General features: G+C 41.0%; 1 protein-coding gene across 7 annotated transcripts in view; it reads left to right on the top strand.

Annotated features, from left to right (window-relative positions):
- Positions 1-22,188, top strand: part of MYO1B (myosin IB) — a 199,208-nt gene that overhangs the window by 42,099 nt on the left and 134,921 nt on the right. For 6 of the 7 annotated variants that reach the window (XM_024976322.2, NM_001102199.1, XM_059875676.1 and 3 more), the window contains 1 exon segment: positions 12,355-12,470. In XM_024976322.2, coding sequence (XP_024832090.1) covers positions 12,355-12,470 — 116 coding nt within the window. 7 annotated transcript variants of the gene reach the window in all.

The raw sequence follows: 22,188 nt of genomic DNA on the forward strand, positions 1-22,188 counted from the left end.
GGAAGTATTTTTGATGCTGACAAGTAGATTTAGTTTGTTTTCTATCTGATTGTCAGGTGGGGATCATCTAGATATAGAGGTTTAAATTAGTCCAATTTTAGGATCTTAAGTCAAACTAATTGTAGATAAGACTGCTTTCAAAGTCTAGTAAAAATTGTCTTAATTTTTAGAAGTCAGTAGTAAAATTAGGATCCTTGTAAGGATGAGATTCAATGCTCTTATGAAAGATATTTAAATGTAAGTATATTTGGTTTAAAATATTGCAAAGCAAGTGAAAATAATTCTAGTTAACATTTATATATTTATTTGACGTGTCAAAGTCACTTTTCATTTATGCACATGAAAATTCCTACCTCCTGAGGGTAACATTTATTCCTGAGAATTTGGTATAAATGGTGTACTAGTTTTCTCATGCTGCAGAATAGATTGCCTCAAATTTAGTGACCTAAAATAATGTACATTTATTATCTGACTCTTTTTGTGGGACGGCTTAGGTGGGTCCTCTGTTCAGGGCCTCAGAAGACTGCCATCAAGATATAAGCTAGGACTGCAGTCTCATTGGAGGTTCGTCCCTTTTCTGAGCCCACAGGGTTGTTGGCAGAGTTCAGATGTCCACTTAGTGCTATTCCTGCTACCTAGACGTTCTCCAGCTTTTTTTTTTTTTTTATTTCCTTTAAACAGCCTTGAAAAAAATTACAAAAATAACAAATGCTCTTGAGAAAACAAAAAACAGGTAGTATAGGGATACATAACATAAAAATGTAATTTTCTTATTTCAGTACCCTAGTCCCATTTCTAGAAGTAATGCTAGTTAGGTAGGTCATCTTCCAGATCATGTAAGTTTGATTTAAAATGAAAAAATTTTGTTTTGTTTTAAAGTTGGAAGTAAGAGGTTCTCCTTTATCTAAATGGATCAGTCTTTCCCAGAGAACCCAGACCCAGCAAATTTGTGTGAAACAAGAACCTTCTTTAATGCCACCTCCCGTCATGCCTTAACCAAATAGGGGAAGAAGGAGGGACTCCTGAGCTGGTGGAATGAAATGCCTAGACTTCACTGTTTGTGAGGGGTTCATAGTGAGCATACACTGCCTGCTTGGCTAGCTGAAAAGGTAGATTGTTAAGGAAACATGAAGAACAAATCATGTGTTTTCAGGAGTGTAGCTTTGATGTTTGGAATGGAGTCATAGCATTAGGAAGCTAGATAAAGCTTCCTAATGCTGTGAAAAACAGTCACGAGGCTGTTGTGTCTACTTTCTGAGCACAGTCTAACTCTTGGACTGTTTTATAATGCTTTTCAAAACAATTATTTTTTGGTAAAAGCTTGCCAGTTTCAACCTGTCCAAGCTCTCTTAAAACCTTTGGTGATTGGAAAAATTTTTCCTCTTTAAACTTGCAAAATGGACACATGTTTATCTGTTATTTGCCAAGCCTAGAGAGTTGTTTCATCATGCAGGCACTATCTAGTACTTGATATATTTGTTTAATATTTAAATATATTAAATGTAAATGTTCTGATTGAAGTCATACCTGAAGTTTGATTTGGCGGGAGACTAAGGCTTCTCTGGTGGCTCAGCGATAAAGAATCTGACTGCAATACAGGAGATGAAGGTTTGATTCCTGAGTCAGGAAGATCTCCTGGAGAAGGAAATGGCAACCCGCTCCAGTATTCTTGGGATTCCCTGGTGGCTAAAACGGTAAAGAATCTGCCTGCAATGCAGGAGACCAGGGTTCAATCCCTGGGTCGGAAAGATCCCCTAGAAAAGGAAATGGCAACCCACTCCAGTATTCTTGCCTGGAGAAGCCCATGGACAGAGGAGCCTGGCAGGCTACAGTCCTTGGGGTCGCAAAGAGTCCAGTGCGGACTGAGGAACTAACACTTTCACTTTCAATTTCCAGTATTCTTGCCTGGGAAATCCCATGGACAGAGGAGCCTGGCGGGTTACAAAGGGTCGGGCACGATTGAGTGACTAACACAGAGTGTTTAAGTTTTACTAGAGTCTTAGGCACTGTAGCTTTTAAAACTATCTTCATTTTACATATGAAGAAAGAGGCTCAGCAAGACTTAAGTAACCTGACCAGGATCACACAGTGGTAAAAGTGCAGGGATTCACACCCAGAAAGTCTGGATCTGTAGTTCTTACTAATAGTCCTGCTGACTTTACAGTTATCATGCACACCAGTGATACCACTAATAGGGAAGGATTCTCGGCCTGCAGAGTGCTGTTCAACATAATTGAATATGATACTGAAGAATGTGTGGGTTTGGAGCAAGGCAGTCTCAACAACCCAGGCAGATAATGGAAGTGATAATCAGTATTCCTGCTGTGTGTTGAGTGAGCATTCAGTGGTGCAGTGACATGAACTAGTGTGGCAGGGAACAAGTATGTTCAGTTCTAAACTAGGTGTTCCCTAGTCAAAGAAAAGTGACAGCAACCTGTAGGATGGTGTTTTTATCTCTGGAAGATGGGAGAAGATCTTGGGAGGAGATTGATTTTCATCCTGTTCACTGGACAGCTGCATGTGGTCCTTTACCTTTGAGAGCATAGAGTAGGGCGACTTCCTCCCTGGTGGTCCACTGGTTAAGAGTCTGTGCTTTCACTGCAGGATCTTAAAAAAAGAAGATGAAGCACAGAGTAGAGGAAACAATTCAGCACGGGAGACGTGTGCCCAGTTCATGTGGCTGATTCAGCCCTCCCTTCTATATATGTGTTTATTTCTGCTCTTACATCTGTAGTACAGATAGGTATTAATGATAATTCTAATTTCTAAGGAGAGGCTCCTTTCTTCATTCAGCTCCGTTGTGGAGGGGTGGAGGGTGAGACACGATGTGGCGTGTTGGGACAGGCATGGGCTGACAGAACAAGGTTGTATCTTGGCCACTCACAACCACTGTGACCATTGAAGTGAGTGATGGTCAGTTCTTTCATCTATAATATACGTGTCTTGATGCTTATCTTGTTGAGTTGTGTTGGACATTAAGAGACATTTTAGCCCAGTGCTTGACACATAGTTGAAGCGGTATACCTAGTTGGGGCCATGACCATCAGAAAATCTTAGAAACCCAGAATGACTTTAGTCCAAGATTTGGGACCCTGAGATTTTCTTATAAGTAGAATATTTTTCTGTCTCTCCCCTTCTCTGACTCTTTCTTTGTCTCTCCGCACTCCCTTTTTCCCCTTGCCCCTCCTTCTTTGGTATCCATCATACAGATCTCGTTTTTGTTGGATTGTTGTTGTTTAGTCTCTAAGTTATGTCCACCTCTTTCGTGGCCCATGGACTGTAGCCTGCCAGGCTCCTCTGTCTATGGGATTTCCCCAGGCAAGAATACTGGAGTGAGTTGCCATTTCCTTCTCCAAGGGATCTTCCTGACCCAGGGATAGAACCTGAGTCTCCTGTATTGGCAGGTGAATTCTTTACCACTGAGCCACTAGGGAAGCCTTTTTGTTGGATTACTACTTTCAGTTAGCTGCATATTATTTTCAAGACTTGTAGCTGGTAGCAAAGCTGTAATGTGGGACCACTCTGTACCTTCATTAAGAGAGTCTTAAAAATGGTGCATATTTGGAAAATACTTATTCATTACAGAGTTTATTTCGATGAAGATGAGGTAGTATTGTGTTATCCTGCTCTGAAATAAAACTGCCCGAGGTGATATTTTTAGTTGGTATTTTGGTGTAGCATAGAACTCATATATAGTTCCTTAATTCATAGTCTAAAATGGCAGCCCAAGAACAAAGGATTATCATATGGTGGTTAAGGCATGTCTCAGACTAGACTGACAGGGGCCAGGCTAACCTGATAAACCTGCTAAGCCAAGGCCAGTGATTGATGGCACAGCATAGATAAAAGGATGAACAGGGCTTGGTTCTTTCCTCCAACTTTGAATTGAGAAGTACTGGAAAAAAATTTATATCAACAGGAGCAGAGGCTGGCAGTCACGATGTAGTGAGGCCATGATGGGCCATGTACAGGCAGAAACTATGAATAAGTCTTTGCAGTGGGCCAGCTATGGAGTAGAAAGTGAGAAGATCAGTCAGTAGCAGGCCCAGAAAAAGCAGAGACGTGAGCAGGGGATGAGCACGGGATGAGCACATGGATACTGGGCCTGGAAAGGAAGTCTTCACAAACTCAAGTTACTTTATTCTATAATGCACTCTTACACTCATCCACACTCACTCTTGGGTGGGCTTGGGTCCCAGCTTTTCTGGTAGCTCAGTGATGGGTTCCTTGGGGAGTTCTTGAGTGTGTCATTATTATAATAGAACTCTCTATACTTGATGTAACTAGAGAGCATCTCTGTGCCCAGCAGCTGACAGAGCCTGACCAAATCATACTTCTCTCTTCTCGCATCACAGACTCCAGTGAGAGTGTTGGCATGAAACTGTCTCTGCCACTAAGCGTGGGAGCTTCGGTAGGTTTTTAAAACCTTCTAAAGTCTTCGGTTTCTTCCTCTGTGAAAATTAGGCTGTTATTCTTCTATACCACAAATCTGTTCTTTAGACTGGGCTTGTGAGGTGTACTTACTGAATTCCATTGTTCTTGATATAAGACCCAGATAGAAGCCTAATTGTTATTAACCTTATGTTTATAATTTTTCACATAGGCAGCCAGCTTTTCACAATTTTGAACTGAAGAGTTGGTAGACCAAACTGTCTTTCAAAAACCAGTTAAGACAGATGTCTAAATTAAAAATGCTGTGGCATGTAATGTTTTAATGTCTTGTGATCAAATTCCCAAGATCCAAGACCCAAGAAGAGGGAAAATTCCTCCGTGTGAAGTGAGTAGCATGTTGTCATTGCTGCAGATTCCACCAGCTTTCCTTATCCAGGCATTTTGTGTATCTCAGGCTTTCATACCAACTTCATTAAGACCATACATACCTCATGCACCCCTGTGATATTGATAACTCGCCTGTTCCCTGTATACAGAGACCATTGGTAAGACCATTTGATAAGTGTCATAGGGCTCACTGATGAATTTAACTGAGATTCTCGAGTCCATAATAGCCAGTAGATTCCAGTAGAGTCAAACTGTGAGTTTCCCTAATCAAAGTAGATAGTATTTATGGAATACTTGCTGTGTGTCAGGTGCTGTGGTTTGTGCTTTGACACACAATCTCTTTTAACCCTCAGATTGGACAAGGGGAAGAACCAGTCTTGTCCTCCTTGTCCAGAGATGAAACTGCAGTTGGAGAGGTTCAATAATGCGCCCAGGTTCACATAAAAACTAAAAAACTTTGCTAGATAACATTTGAAGTGTTGTAATGTTGTATGGCATGGAATCTGAGCATAAAGCTCAATATGTAAGTCAGGATGTTGTTCAGTTGCTCAGTCATGTCCCACTCTTTGCGACCTCCATGGACTGCAGCACGCCATGCTTCCCTGTCCTCCAGTATCTCCGGGAGCTTGCTCAAGTTTATGTCTGTTGAGTGGTGATGCCATCCAACCATCTCGTCCTCTCCCACACTGTTTTCCTTCTGCCTTCAATTTTACCCAGCATCAGGGTCTTTTCTAATCAGTTGGCTCTTTGCTTCAGGTGGCCAATGTATTGGAGCTTCAGCTTTAGTATTAGTTCTTCCAATGAATATTCGGAGTTAATTGCCTTTAGGACTGAATGATCTGATCTCTTGCAGTCCAAGGAACTCTCAAGAATCTTCTCCAGCACCACAATTCGGAAGCCTTTTTTATGGGCCAAGGGTGACTTGGGTTCAAATTCAGTCAGTTTCATCATCTAACCCCTTCACCCTACACACTGACTTTTACTTCAAAACTGCCTTCAGACTGAAGCTCAGACTCTTCACCCTGACATTTGAAGCTGTCTGCAATTTGATCCCAGTCTTATTTTCTAGGCTGTTATTCACAAAAGGTCTTTGTTCAAGGTAAGCTGTTTGTTTCTCTTTGTCTGAAGTGTGACTGGGTGGGCCTTTATGTTGCTGCTGCTGCTGCTGCTGCTTCTGCTAAGTCGCTTCAGTCGTGTCTGACTCTGTGCGATCCCATAGACAGCAGTCCACCAGGAATCCCCGTCCCTGGGATTCTCCAGGCAAGAACTGGAGTGGGTTGCCATTTCCTTCTCCAAAACATGAAAGTGAAAAGTGAAAGTGAAGTTGCTCAGTCGTGTCCGACTCCTAGCGACCCCATGGACTGCAGCCTACCAGGCTCCTCCGTCCATGGGATTTTCCAGGCAAGAGTACTGGAGTGGGGTGCCATTGGCTTCTCCGCTTTATGTTGCTATCCATGTTTTAATCCTTGTTATAGCATGTGTCGAATTTCCTTTTTTTAAAGGCTGAGTAATATTCCATTGTATCTGTCTACCATATTTTGTTTTCCCGTTTATCCATCTGTGGACACTTGAGTTACTTCTGCCTTTTGGCACTTGTGAGCCAAAGTTGAACCTGGGTGCGCAGATATCTGCTTTGAGTCTCCAGCAATTCATAGTTAAAAAAAAAAAAACATTTGAAGCGTACAACAATCTTAGCAAAAAAATTTTTTAAAGGGGAGGGTTCAACTGTGATCTGAAAACCAAATCTCATGCTACTATTCGGGGGAATGCTACTTTATCTGAATTTTGCCCATCCTTTTAGACCTGCCCAAGTCCTCTAACTTCTGGAACATTCTTGGACCTCTGCAGTTGACAGTGACCTTCATTTAAACCCAAAGCACTCCTTTAGAAAGAAGACTAATGCATTCATTTAGCTAAGAATCACTTAAATCCTATTTCATCTGTTTTTGTGGCTAGAGTGGATAACCCTTAAACTTTATGTTTTATGATAAAGAAGTCTCACCTCCTAAGCTCTGTTATAACCTCCTCAGGGCATAGGCCACAGGAGTGTCTTACATTTTCACTGTGCCTAATACGATATTTTGCATAAAGAAGGCTCTTGAAAAATTTGCCGCTTACTTGTTAAACGCTGTAGCCTAAATTCAGTCAAGACCATGTGGTTGTGCAGCCTTGTGAAAGGTTATTTTTACTTTATTTGAGTCCTGACCCCTTCTGGATTTGAACTATTATTACTTTAGAGGTGAAAATAACACGACTTGGAGACTAGGACTTGGAGAACTCCAACATATTCTTGAATATTTTTTGATGAAATTTTAGACTAAATAATTAGCATTAAGTGAACTATTTAAATAAACATGACCTGTTCCATTGCCACCTTGCTGATTCGTTTCTCTCAAGTTAAAAGGATGATTGTGACACAGTGTCTTGCGTTTCTTCAAGACGTAGGCACAACTTTATGTGCTGGAATAAACATGAAAAAAAATTCTTTTCCGTTGAGATACAAAATTTTCCTGTAACTAGAAAATCTTCTCTCCCCTTTTCTTCTTTGTTTATTTCTGGTGGTGTAAGGATGTCTCCATTCCTCAGATAGTCAGAAAGAGGCTTCTGCCCAACAGAGTCACTCTGTTATACAAAGGTGAAGACCCTGTTGTAAGGCACTGTACAACACAAGTTCCTGTGATGAGGTGTTCTTGGCCACTTTTTGCCAGAGCTTCCCAGGCCTGACAGCAGCATGGACTGTGTGCTCTCATGAAAAGAGAACAGATTCTTGGCTCCTTGTCCTGATTCCACTTTTGTTAGATAATGTGGTCATACCACTTAACTTCTTTGTGCTCCGTTGTTAAGGACATTGAGATGGAGACTTCATTTCTGTCTCATGGTGATTTAGGAAGAGTTTAGTAAAAAGGTGCTTCAGTGTATATTATATACAAGAAACTTTAATAACTGTTGGGGTGAGTTTTTAAGAAACTGCGGTGACTGTAAATAAATGGCTAAAATTCGTTCTGAAGAAAGGAAGAAGCTGACATATGGGATGCCAAATTAGAGCCTCAGCAGAACAGGGGCTTCAAAAATATTTTGGAAGAATCTGATATTTGAAAAGAAGCCTCCAAGTAATCATCATGGTGAAAAGAAGTCACTATAGGATTTCCTATGGTATTTATGGTTTATTTATAGTTTTATTTTCAATTTCATATGTGGAATTGAAATATAAGCTTTCAGGGTTAGGGCTTCTAAAGATCTTATTGTTGCACTGTGAAGAACTATGATATGAAGATGTGACACCTTTGTGACTGTTCTGTATGTTTGCTAGCGTTTCGTGAACCTGGCCTTGTGGAAGAATATGTATACAGTTCTGCATAGTTGAGACACACAAAATATTAAAACTGTAAAAAGGCTTTCCCTTTTAACTTGAAAAAAAAGTGTTTCTGGTTAGATATCTTTCCGAAATGTATTACATGTGTCCTTGTCAACGGAAACAGAATACTGTCTATCTCATTTTGGCCCTTAACTGTTAGGCTGTGTTCTGACTCAGTGCTGTAATAAAGCACTCAGGGCCAACTGAGCTGAGCTATTGGCTCTTATTCTAAATGACTCTTCACTTTTATACTTTTAGAATTATTTTGACCACTTCTTACTCCTTTTCTTTTTTCTTTGCTTTTCTCCCTTTTCCCCCTTTCCCTCTGTCTCTCTTTTTCCATTAGTGGCTGTTGTTTCTTTCCTTAGGGTGGGAACTTGTAATCTGGTATATCAACTGTATGCAAACTCTATGTGCATATTACATGTATGTTTTTTGGAGAGAGAAGGTTCATAGCTTTCAATGGCATCTCAAAGCCATCGACAGCTAAAAAAAATGAAGTGCTCAGTTAGCAGTATTTTTTAAACTGCAAGATTGAGCCTTTAAGTGATGAAAACCATTTAGTTTTAAAACATTTTGTAATGAAAATGAATAGCGTTGAACAAAGAATATCAGTACATTGCATATGATAAGGATATTTACTGTTTTGTGAAATTTTTATTTCATGCATATGTCTACATGCATGTGTATGTAAATATACATTCAAGCACAAGTACTTGGTTGTCATGAAAATATTTTTTACGCTGAGTCATAGTCAAACGTTTGAAACATACTGCCATGGGAAGGCCCCAGTTTACAGGTGAAGCTGCTGTTTCTCTGTAGTGTACTGAGATGCCATATGCTGAGTTTATTATAAACGTGGCTAAGATGAAAGTAACTGAAGCTGGGAGAATTTTCTTTTCTTTTTGAAGTGTTCATGGAATTAATTACATAGGACGATTTAAAGGGGAAGGTAAAATAGTATAAGACAGGCCAACGCAGCTGTGTTTGAAAGTAAAACCTGGTCCTGTGAGCCCTGAGGGTGAAGGCATCAAGCAGTGTTTTTAACCTTGGTTACTTGGTTCTTTTTCTGGGGAGACTGTTAAAGATGCGAATGCCTGGCCCTTCTCTGCTGCTGAGTCACTTCAGTCGTATCCGACTTTGTGCGACCCCATAGATGGCAGCCCACCAGGATGCCCCATCCCTGGGATTCTCCAGGCAAGAACACTGGAGTGGGTTGCCATTTCCTTCTCCAATGCATGAAAGTGAAAAGTGAAAGTGAAGTTGCTCAGTCATGTCCGACCCTCAGCGACCCCATGGACTGCAGCCTTCCAGCCTCCTCCATCCATGGGATTTTCCAGGCAAGAGTACTAGAGTGGGGTGCCATTCCTTCTCTGGCCCTTCTCTAGAGAGTTGAAATAGAATCTCTGAGGATGAGGTTCTGGAAGAACTTTCCTATAGAATTAAGTGCTTGGTCCTTGTGCTATTTGTCTGTCTGGGCCCTTTCCTCTGGATTCCGGATTGTGGTCTGGAGAGTGGAGCCTGTGGGGTGCCTGGCCTCCAGTAAAGATTTCAGTTTTCCCTGTCATCACAGGAGGAGCTCTCTTTTGAGTATTATTTGGGTATTTACAAGGCGCCTGTTCTGGAATTCTAGAGATATCTGAAGTATGAGATTGTTTTGACGTAGGAATGTTTGTACATTCTTGGTTTAATGTCTGCCCTTGAGAAGTGAGAGATAAACTTGATAATTGAACGTGCCATTTGTGGAAAGGTAGCGCCTTTCTTCTCCCTCTTCCCTTTGCCTTTTCTCCCCACTCCTTTCCCTTCCCTTCTCTCTTCCCTCTTAGACGTCAGAGGCTGGGTCTATAGGATGGTGAGAGTGGAGGGGGCCTTCCGTGTCCGGTGATGTGCACGCTTCAGAACTCGGGGTGCTGAGGGCTGGGATTATGGAGATGGTAAGCTAGGATTGCTAGGAGGTTGGTTACATGGAGTGAAAAAGGACATGGATTGATCACATCCATCCATCCATCCATCCATCCACTGAGGGTAATGAGAACCAGACTTGCCCCTGGTGGAGAAGGTAGATAGAACCTAATTGGGAAGTAGTCTTTGGCATTATGTGAAGGAGTCCTTTTTGGTGTGATCAGCTGAATAGAAGAACAGGCTCTGGATTCCAGTAGGTATTGCTCTGTGAGCCCTTTTGGGACAGAGGGACCAGGTGGAGTGCCAGTGCAGCACAGAAGTCTGATAGGAATGAGCACATGTATGGATGTGAGAGTTGGACTATAAAGAAAGCTGAGCGCTGAAGAATTGATGCTTCTGAACTGTGGTGTTGGAGAAGACTCTTGAGAGTCCCTTGGACTGCAAGGAGATCCAACCAGTCCATCCTAAAGGAGATTAGTCCTGAATATTCACTGAAAGAGATCTCTATTCTTTCCCATTCTACTGGGAAATAGACACCCTGCACCCTAATTGCGTGGGAGCTGAGAGTCTTTCTTTACAGCAGCAGTCTTGTCTGCTCTTGCTAAGATTGTATTCTTATAGGATGCTGCTGCTACTGCTGCTAAGTCACTTCAGTCATGTCCGACTCTGTGCGACCCCATAGACGGCAGCCCACCAGGCTCCCTGTCCCTGAGATTCTCCAGGCAAGAACACTGGAGTGGGTTGCCATTTCCTTCTCCAATGCAGGAAAGTGAAAAGTGAAAGTGAAGTCACTCAGTCGTGTCCAACTCTTAGGGACCCCATGGACTGCAGCCTACCAGACTCCTCCATCCATGGGATTTTCCAGGCAAGAGTACTGGAGTGGGGTGCCATTGCCTTCTCCGACCTTATAGGATGAAAATAGATATAAAAGTGACCTGTTCCGTTTTCCAGGTTGGGGGAAAAGGCTTTTATAATTAAAATAATTGTGACCCACGTTTTGAAAAAAAGATCAGAACATTTTTACTGTTCTGTTTTCTATTCTGTTTAATTTTCTAGAAAGATCTAACAGTCTCCTTGAATCCAGTGGTGACAGTACTGGAAAAACTTGTTGGCCTAAAAATGTCACCTTTTGCTGCTTGACCCTAGAAAGGTGGGGAAGTTGGAAGTGAGCTTTTTCTTCTTTCTTTTTTTATCTTTTTCTTTAAAAACCTTTTCATAACTGACATCTTTTTTGTTAGCATCCCCCTTCCTGCCATCTTTATAATGTTAAAACTGAAAGGAAAAAGGAAACTGCTAAGATGAGTTACAGTTAAGTAACTTTTGCTTGCAGCATTGTGGTAGTCTTTGTGCAAAGTGACCTAACCCAACTCTGTTCTTGCTGCTGAGAATTTAAGATAGAAATGGAAAGAAACATAAATAATGTTATGGTTTGCAGTGTGAGAGGCTTACTGTCTGCTAAGATAACAGCATGGATCCTTCTGAAAGTACATTTAAATTCTACATTAAATTTAAATTCAACATGAAATGTACTCTTTCAGCAAGTACTTTTCAATTCTGATATTGAAGTCCATTAGATGTAATATGAAATTATTTTGTTTGAGTGGTGGTGGTGGTGGTTTAGTCACTAAGTTGTGTCTGACTCGTGTGACTCCATGGAATGTAGCCTGCCAGGCTCCTCTGTCAATGGGATTCTCCAAGCAAGATGCCCAAGGGAAAGCTGTAACTCTGATATTGAGTTATATGTGGTCTGAGCCCATTGTAGAGATGGACAGACTATGAAAGGGCAGTGCCAAAGTCAAGGTCCCATTGGATAGGTATGGGTGTAGGCATGGAGGAGGGGAAGCCTGGGTCACTATAGACTGAAATTGGAGGATAAAGATGAGAGAGGGAAGCACCAGTTGTAGCTGGAATCCAGGAAAGCATAGTCTTGCTGACAATTAGCTGTGGTCGGTGACGAAATTTTTGGCAAGTATGACGGTTGTGGAGGACTCTTATTCAGGATCATGAGTTAATCTAGAGATTTATTTTGAAAGCTTTTTTCAATGTATAAATCTGTGCTTTCCTGTATCAGCAAAATAAACATTATCGGCCATCTATCTTCAGAGATGTAAAGTGTTCTTGAAAAGTACAAAATGATCAGGCAGTAGAACTAGTGTCTTTATTTTTTAAATTTTGAAATTATTTTCAGGATGTACCACTGTTAAAACTTTTTATTTTATACTGGAGTATAGTAGAACCAGTGTTTTTAAAAGGATAAAGCCATGCAACACTAAGACTTAAGATGGTAAAATGGTTGTATTTTATTCTTTCTTTTGCAGACATACATTGGAAGTGTGGTTATATCCGTTAACCCATACCGGTCATTGCCCATTTATTCACCAGAGAAAGTGGAAGATTACAGGAACAGAAATTTCTATGAACTGAGCCCTCATATGTAAGTATGGTATTAAAGTATCAAGTTTCTCTTTCACTCCAGGGATGTTGAGTTGACAGATGTGTCCAGCTGTTTCCTTTGAGTCTCAGGAAAATGTTATTAGTCATTTTTAAAAATCAGATGAAGGAACATAGAAGCTAATTGTTACAGCTTATTTTAAATTTAAAAAAAAGAAGACTTCATTTGTCCTCAGGCTCTTTAAGTCCTGAAGTATTTGGTTTCAGTATGTAAAGTATTTTCTGTTAAAAATTCTGTGTAAGTAGCAGCTGCTACTAATTATTTTTGCAAATAAAACAGGAATGTGTATTGTTTGTTATTATAAACAGCCCAAGCAGTGTTTCCATGCCTTTGTTGGGTCAAGAAAGATTCCAGGTGTTGGATTGTGTAATGGGTTTTGAGAAAAAGAAATACATAATGCCTTCAGTTTATAATCTTCATGGACATTGTTCACCAGATGTGTGCATTAGGCCAATGATTTCACCTTCCTTGAAGTTAGTCACTTGTTTGATTTTTCTGAGAAAGTCACTTGTCATTGTAAATAATTCCCGTAAGTAATAATCTATAATTGGAGAAGGAAATGGCAACCCACTCCAGTATTCTTGCCTGGGGAATCCCACAGACAGGGGGACCTGGTAGGCTGCAGCCCAAGGGGTCACAAGAGTTGGACATGACCTAGCGACTGAAACCAACCACAAGAGTTGGACATGACTTAGTGACTAAAACCAACCAACCAATAATCTACACTAGTTACCTAGTGAGAAACCCTGAGCTAAAGTCAGACAATCTGCAGAGTTTTAGTTGTGTCCTAGCAGAAAAGAATTTTTTGTGTATGATTGAAGATGGGCTCTATTATTTTTACTAGAAAATAAATCTGATAATTAAAGAACATGCACACTACTGTCCAGATACTGATTTTAGGTTTTTGGTTTTTTTTTTTTTTTTGATAGTGGAGCATACAGTAATATTTTTGAACTGTTTGAAACTAAAGATTTAAATAATTTGTGGGAGTGGTTATTAAAACTAAACACTGTATTTTACCAATCAAGTAGATTTTGATTATTCAGTTTGCTCCTTAGGAGTATATTTTGTAAGTGAATTTGTTTCATTTTGCCTTAGCAAAAATAAAATCTGAAATTTGTTTGATAAAGTTCTCTTTATAAGTCCCTACAAGGAAATACCTTATTTGATGCCTTAAGATTTGTTTTAAGTTCTCAGCCTTCAAGTCATGCCTCTTAAGTGCTTAGATCAGCTATATCAATATTGTGCCAGGAGCTTAGGAGAAATTTAGTTTCGTAAGCCTTACTCTAGTAGGCCAGGAATCTACATTTTACACAAGCTTTCCAGGTGATTCAGAGGTATTTGCAAGTTTGAGGACCTGTTGTGTTGTGCGTGCGTGCGCGTGTGTGTGTGTGTGCACGCGCATGCGTTCAGTCACTCAGTTGTGGCTGACTCTTTATGACCTTATGGACTATTACCTGCCTCTGTCCATGGGATTCTCCAGACAAGAATACTGGAGTGGGTTGCCGTTTCCTCCTCCAGGGGTTGTTCCCAACATCTCCTTCATTGGCAGGTGGAGTCTTTTACCATTGAGCCACCTAGGAAGCCATTGTCTTAGATATATATTTGCAGGTGTTTTCCTTTCCTTAACTGCTTACTGCCTTTTACAGTAATAGCATTAATAATACTAGTAGTAATAGCTTGTATTTATTGAATACTTACTGTGTGCAAGTACTTCTCTAAATACTTGAAGTGTATTGTAACTCATGTCATTCTCAAAATAATTCTGTGAGGTAGGTACTATAGTGTGTGCATATGTGTGTGCTAAGTTGCTTCAGTCGTGTCCAATTCTTTGTGATCCTGTGGGCTGTAGCTCACCTGGCTTCTCTCTTCATGGGATTTTCCAGGCAAGAATACTGGAGTGGGTTTCCATTTCCTTCTCCAGGGGATCTTCCTAACTCAAGGATTGAACCTGTGTATCTTATATCTCCCGCATTGGCAGATGGGGTCTTTACCTCTGGCGCCATCTGAGAGGGGAAATTGTCTCAGAATAATCAGCCATTTATCAAAGCCACCCAGCTCTGGGTTGGGGAGCAGGGATGTGAGAATAGTTACCTGCCGTGCCTCTCAGCTGGAAATACATTCTGTCATTTTCACATTAGGCCTGTTACTCTGCAGTTTTATTCTGCCATCCTTGGGTTGCCTATGTTCCTGCATTCTGAGCTCTCCAGGATAACTTCGCTGTGCCTCGGTTTGCCTCCAGAGACTGCATGCCATTTCTTCCATTTGCAGCTGAAATCTCCACTTTGGGGTTGTTTAGTTGTATGCTAGATGTATATTCTAGAACACAGAAATTCATGCCCTGGAATATCCATTTTTTATACCTGCTCCTAAAGATTCTTATAAGAGGCTACATAGCACTGCTTACCTGAATTCACCTTTTATCCCCAAGGGAAAAATACCACACTGGCAATAAATTCCCAGAGTGCCTGTGATAAAGATAAGATATTTTTGCCATGCTCTGTAAATTAGTGGCTCAGTGGTAAAGAATCTGCCTGCAGTGCAGGAGATGCAGGTTTGTTCCCTGGGTCGAGAAAATTCCTTGGGGAAGGAAATGGCAATCCGCTGTAGTATCCTTGTCTGGGAAATTCCATGGACAGAAGAGCCTGGCGGGCTACAGTCCATGGGGTCACAAAAGAGCTGGATGCAGCTTAACAACTAAACAGAAACATAAAACATTGTATGTGGGGTGAAAGGTACAATCTCACCTATTAAATCTGAAATCGCTAGATTCATATCACAGCTCCCTCCCCACCTCACTTTTCAGTCCTCAGCACATTCCTTCCCACCATCAGGTCATCTTTGCACATTCTGTGCCTTCTGCCTGGAATGCTTTTCCTCTCCCTTTCCCCCAAGGCAACTCCTGTTCTTTAGATCTTAGATTGCATTAGACCCTGTCCTTGCCAAAGTCAGATCTATTGCTCTTGTCACAGTTACAGTTAAACATTTCTTTCGGACGTTATTTGATTCCTGTCAGCTTTACCTGCCTTACCAGCTTTTGCTCACCGTAATTTGCTTAGCACCTGAAAATAAGTGTTCAAAATACATTGATCAAGATTTGGTTTGAGTCCCAGTTTTCCCATTATAAACTCTGTAACCTTGAGCAAGTTACTTGAAAAAAAAACATCAACTCAGAAATTAATTGGCTGCATACAATGGGAAAATAACTCATAGGATTTTTGTGAGGGATAACTATCTAGAAGATATTTAGAAAATACAATTATCTGATATAAATACAGTGCTTATCAGGGAATCCGTTGTAATGGACAGCTGCTGCTATTAACAGTGATAAGTATAATAATTATTATAATACGTGGGACACATTTCCAACATTCTGACAAGCTCTTCCTTACCGTTTTCTCCTCCATGGTGGGACATTTCCACTTACTTTAATGCATTTTCCTTCATTATTCTTTGTGAATGTCCATCTTTGACAGCATTTGAAACAGAGTTAGTGCTTTCTAGTTTCCCTGCTAAAACCCAACCTGACCTTTTCAGAGATAGGATCCACAAAGAGAGGATCTTTGTGGTATAAGAAGATAAGATGACTTTAAGCTTTTGATGCATTCTAATGATAACTACTTCAGGAACTTGGTTCCAGTTTGAATAAAAAATAACTTAAGCAGCTGCTCAAACCATGTCCCTTGAAAATTGCTGATTAATTTGCCTCATATTTTATTTGAAGTTTCTCTTGATCTGTTGTTCACTGTTAGTCTGCAAAACTGTCCAGATATTTCCCTCATAACTCAATGTGTTTTTGAAGGTGTCCAGAAATGGTCTTTCTTAAGTGTCAGACAACTGAAAAATATTTACATTCTACATAAGTATGTGACTTTCAGAGAGCGGAAATGTATAAATGAATAAAATGAAGATAAACAGTGGCTTCTTATCTATATTCCTTTTAAAAAATGTTTTCTTAACTCATGAATAAGGGGTTGCTGCCAAGTCACTTCAGTCGTGTCCGACTCTGTGCGACCCCATAGACAGCAGCCCACCAGGCTCCCCCATCCCTGGGATTCTCCAGGCAAGAACACTGGAGTGGGTTGCCATTTTCTTCTCCAGTGCATGAAAGTGAAAAGTGAAAGTGAAGTCGCTCAGTCGTATCCGACTCTTAGCATTCCCATGGACTGCAGCCCACCAGGCTCCTCCATCCATGGGATTTTCCAGGCAAGAGTACTGGAGTGAGGTGCCATTGAATAAGGGGTTAAATGAAGTAAATTAATTGCTAGTTATAAATGACCATCAATCACTTTTATAAATTATAGTTAGCTACAGACAAATCATTGGAAAAGACCTTGATGCTGGGAAAGATTGAAGGCGGGAGGAGAAAGGGGTGACAGAGGATGAGATGGTTGGATGACATCACTGACTCAGTGGACATGAGTTTGAGCAAACTCTGGGAGATAGTGAAGGACAGGGAAGCCTGGCGTGCTGTAGTCCACGGAGTCGTAAAGAGTCGGACACGACTTAGTGACTGAACAACAACACAGACAAATTACAAGCACTGTTACCTAATTTATGGAAGCATATGTACATATATAGCACTTTCCTGGTGGTTCACACAGTGAAGAATTTGCCTGAAATGCGGGTGACCCGGATTTGATCCCTGGATCGGAAAATCTCCTGGAGAAGGAAATGGCAACCCATTCCATTATTCTTGCCTGGAAATTCCCATGGACAGAGGAGCCTGGAGGTCTGTAGTCCATGGGATTGCAGAGTCAAACACAACTGAACGATAAGACTAACACACCACATGTACATATATACAATAAATATACGTAAGACAGGATTTTGAAGAATTTGTATGAAAAGGCTAATTGTTTCTATTGAGTGGTATTATGGATATTTTTTAATGTTCTTCTCGTTTGGTGTTCTTTTATGTAAGAGCCATGCATTGCTTTTCTAATAAGAAAAAATAAATAATAGAAGTAATGGGGGGGGGGGGAAGGAAAAAAAAGCCAAAAATGGTTTTCTGGTGTCATAATCTCTTCTTTCCCCTCCTTCTTTGAATTCCTGTCCCCTTTATGTTTGAAGCTATACCTCAAGCCTGATAACATTGGGTGGCTGGCTCTGCATAGATGATACTGTTTACCTTTCTAATTGTGTAAGCCATGTCTTTCCAGTGTGGTTTTTACAGTTTTTGTGTATAAGGAATTTTCCTTAAATATCCCAGGGAGGACTTGCTACATTTTAGACCACTTAGTAACTCTGTTCATGGAGAACTGCCTCAAAGGCCAAACCTGAGAGATGGGGAAGAATGATAGGGGAGAGATAAGGGGGATGACTGAACTGGTCACTTCCTCCACTCAGACTACCGTGGCGACATACGCTTTCTGATATGTTAATTACCAAATCAGCTGGCCTGTTCTTGGGTTATTGCTTTTTTTTTTTTTTTTTTAACCTTGCAGCACTAGATAGGGTTTATCACCCTCAGATGGATCTTTGTAAAATCAGAAAACCCCCTGGGGTCCCTGTTACTATCTGTGTGAACTTCAAGTTCCTTGGCTTATTGTTCAGGCTCCTGCCAGTCCAGCCTCAGTCCTCCTCTCCAGTCTAAACACCACTACATGCCTTCTGGAGTCACAGGTTTCCATGTCTTCTCCTTTCTACGTCTCCCACCTCATATCCCAACTCTACTGTTAACATCCTGCCTGTCTCCTAGGTTCTGTCTTAAAGGCTTGATCAGCCCTAGACTGATCCACTGGTGACTTTCCCTGCCTCTGAATTCTTGGAACCACTCATATGATCTTACACACCACCTTTCTTACTGTGGCTAATTGTGTTGCAGCATCATCCTCCTTAATGAGACCGAAGCTTCTATAGATCAGGAATTTTATTCTGTCCATCTCCATGGCTTTCACAATGCTTTTCTCTTAAGAGCTCCATTACTTGAGTACAAAAGAGGTTTTAAATAATGTTTCATTACATTTTGCCTGTATTATCTCTGACAATTCAAGGAAATCAAACTATTCTTGGAAGGCTATTTGCAGAGTTTATTCAAAACTTCATGTGGTATAATGAGAAGTTTTTTTCATTTTTACAATAAAGTAGACTAAAGTATTTTTATAGTGCTCTTCAACACTGAGTGTTCAATTTATTCCTGATGTAGAGCACTTACTATCTAATTTTATGCAGTGTCTAGGGAAGGGAACATGCCTCTAGAAGGAAAAGTACCCCACCACCTACCCCTCTCAGTGGTTGCAACCCCGGAGCAAGCTGAAATGTGTCCTTCTCAGACTGAGGTATAATACGGTGGTCATATTACATAGGCATTTCAAGCACTATTTGAAGGAAGCAGTCTTTGCATTCTGGTAAATGGAAAAGCTTGCAACACATTTTAAAAACTGAGAAAAATATCTTAAGGCCTTGAAAAATTTCTGGCTACTGTCACCTAAAAAGGGACAAGTGATTAATGGGAGGATGTAGACGTGTTCCTGTCAGTTTTCCAGACGTCTCTAGGGAACCTGTGATCCCTAATTTTATGATGATTGAATTTGTAGGGCTAGATATTAGTGCTTAGAGAATGGTGTTGCTAGAAAGATGTTGTGGATTTTGAGTCCTTGTTAATCCTGTACTCCTTTCAGGGTGAACCAGATTCATATTAGAAAGAACATTTCTGACCGTGTCTCACAATGTGCTGGTGCTGTGGTTGCATGTCCAGGACTTAGGATAGAGTTTAGGGCAGAAGCCCCAGGCATTGTCCCTGTTCTGTGACCAGTATTTTCCTTAGCAGAGTTAAAATATTGTGAGTAAAAATTTATTTGTTTGAAGAAGTCTTATGGTAACTAGAGCCTGATTCTAATAGAGGTTGCTTTTACAACTGGGTTTAAGGTACTTTATCAAGGCGAGAGATGGAGAGAAGGAGAAGGGAAGGAGAGGAAGAGGGAGAAAGATAGAGAACAAGAGAAAATGTTGATGTGATGTCCTGTCATGAGGCTTTTGTATTATTTCCCTAATTTTCCTTTTGAAATAGGTGAGCCTCTCATTGATTCAGTCCCTTCTGGAAAACCACTTTCAGAAAAGGGTTTTGTGCTTTCCCATCTAGCATTCTTTCTGGTTATTGCTTTAGGAAAGTTACTCATTTACTGAGCAAATGTTTATTGAGAGCTTACCATATACCAGGCTCTCTTTTAGGCACTGGGATATAGCTGTGAACAAAGCCAATAAAATTTCTGTCATCATGAAGGAGACAATCCTCAAACTTAAGTGTACAGAAACCGATGTTGTTCAAACCGTCCGTTCAAGGGGAAAAGGGAAGAGGAAGGGAAGGGAAACTCTTATGAAAAACAAAATGAATTTAAATACTATTCTTGTAAAGCACCTCTAAGCCATGTTCTCTCAGGTAGTTTAAGTCAGTAGGCCATTGGTTGTGATCTGGTAGGGTTTGTATCTGCTTAGGTCTCTAATCCACATGAGTAACTTGTGCTCAGGAGCACCTGAGCTCCATCTTACTCTCTAGTTTGAATACCTTAACAACTCATATGGAATGTCATATCTTAAAAATCATTAAAATTGCCCTTTTCCCTTGCTGTGTGACTGTCTTGGGTCAAAATAAGCAGAAGGCAGTCACCACGTTTGCTTTGTCTTGGCATATACTTGTTGGATTCTGGACAACGGTGGATGAAAAACTTTCTTGATGTAGAAAGACTGGTTTATTTAAGCAGTGTGATACCCTGTGGTGGTGAAGGACAGATGTTAAATGGAAGCTTCCTGGGCCTCTCACTAAATCAGCTTTTACGAAGCTCCATGATCTGAACTTCCTGCCTTTAACTCAAACTTTTATTCTCTATCGCTTTATGGGAATTATTTTCAAAATAGTGTCTTTTAGAACATATATTATTAGCAGAAATTGACCTAAGCTAATTTCTCTTATAGTTTATGAACCTTTTAAAATTAAAATCAGAAAGCTTAGGTTCTATATAACTGTGATGTTTTTACCATGAGAATTGTGATAGAAGGATACATTTATTAATGAAAAGTGTTTCTGTATGTCTGCAAAGTCTCTGAATTCTAATTTCTAGATCCCTAATTAAAATTTTTATCACTCTTTAGAAAATGCATATCTCAGACATGAAAGAAAGTTTATGTTGAAAAGGTGATTCTTTGAGCCAGCTAAGCACATATTCATACCAACAAACATGATTATTTCAATGGTATGTAATATTAAAGGGAAAAATTTAATTCCTAGCAAAATAGGCTGCTTCCCGCCAGAATGTTACAGGACTTTGACAGGCCCTGAGAAATCCTACAACATTCTGGAAGAGATCCATTTCACCTTAGGCCTCAGCCCTGATAGGAGTTAATAATATAACACTTCATCTACTGTTAGAACACACTCGAGGAGTGCTGTCTGGAGAGGTTGTGTTCAGAGGGTGGGGAGGGGTCCCCCCTTTGTTGTTGAAATAATACTCACTGCTGTGGCCTGTTGTTGGGACTTGTGTGACCATTGGACTGGATGGGTGGGGCAAAGGGAACTGTGTGGGAGTTTGTCTAAACAGGGGTCAGCAAATACTGGTCTGTTCTGGGGGAGGTCAACAAAATCAACGGTAATAGAAACAGAGTTCAGTAAGGCACTTAGGAGAACCACTCTTAGGAGACAGGGCCCCAGGGCTGTCATGGGACAGAAATACTTGCAAGGGGAGTGGGTCCTGGAGGACCATCCCCTCCCCACCCCAGGGTGGGGGCGGTGCTTGCTGCTGTGCCCACTGTCTAGGTGTGCTGTCTTCCCTGCTCCAGCCTGTCTCAGGGTTCCAAATCCCCAAGCAGAAGCGATGGTTCATTCATTCACTCAGCATTATTAAGCATCCATAGTATGTGTGAGGTGTTGGGGATACAGAGATGATTTGTCCCTGAAGGATTTATAGCCAAGTGGGGGAGACATACCAGGAAGTAAATGAATACACAAGAGATAGAACCGCCATGCAAAAGGTGGGAGATCAGAGTGACCATGTGTTCTGGCCTGCCCTTGACAGCCTGTCATTCCAGCATAGTTATCAATAGTGCCCCCTGTCTGCAGGTGTCTTGAGTGTGGTCCCCCATGGATAAAGTTCTGTGGGCATGCCAGGGAGAAGGTGTTAAGCCCTGCCTGAGGGCGGGGGGATGGGACAATAGGATTTTTGAAGAATGAGTTAGCTGCATAGATAAGGAATAGCATTTAGGGCCAGGATATAATTTTCCCAGCAGAGGGAACAGTGTTGATCCAGTGATTCAGCAGATGTTATTGAGTGCCTGTCATGTGCCAGGCATGAGTGCAGGTACCAGGCAAAAATCTCAGCCTTTTTGAGCTTATATCCTAGCAGGGGGAGAGACAATAAACCAGAGAAGAAAATAAATGGTGTTGGAGATGGTGACAAGAACACAGGAGGCCTGTGTGGGGGTGGGAGTACCATGGTGTACCATTTTAAATAAGGCAGCCAGGGATGCCTTACTTCCTGAGACTGTGATACTCCAGTGGGTCCTGGAGATAAGGGGATGAGCCATTTGGAGGGAAGAGTGTTCTGGCAGAGGGAACAGCAGGTGCCAAGGACTGAAGGAGAGAGACAAAGGTACAAAGACATGGCACATCCTTGATCTCAATTCCTTTGGTCTGCAGAGGCTGGAATGTAGGATGCATGCTGGGAAGGGGGATATATGTGGAAGAGGAAGAGCTGATCTGGGTCAC

Source organism: Bos taurus, chromosome 2, assembly GCF_002263795.3.
Source record: "Bos taurus isolate L1 Dominette 01449 registration number 42190680 breed Hereford chromosome 2, ARS-UCD2.0, whole genome shotgun sequence".
In the NCBI taxonomy this organism is placed as follows: Eukaryota; Metazoa; Chordata; class Mammalia; order Artiodactyla; family Bovidae; genus Bos; species Bos taurus.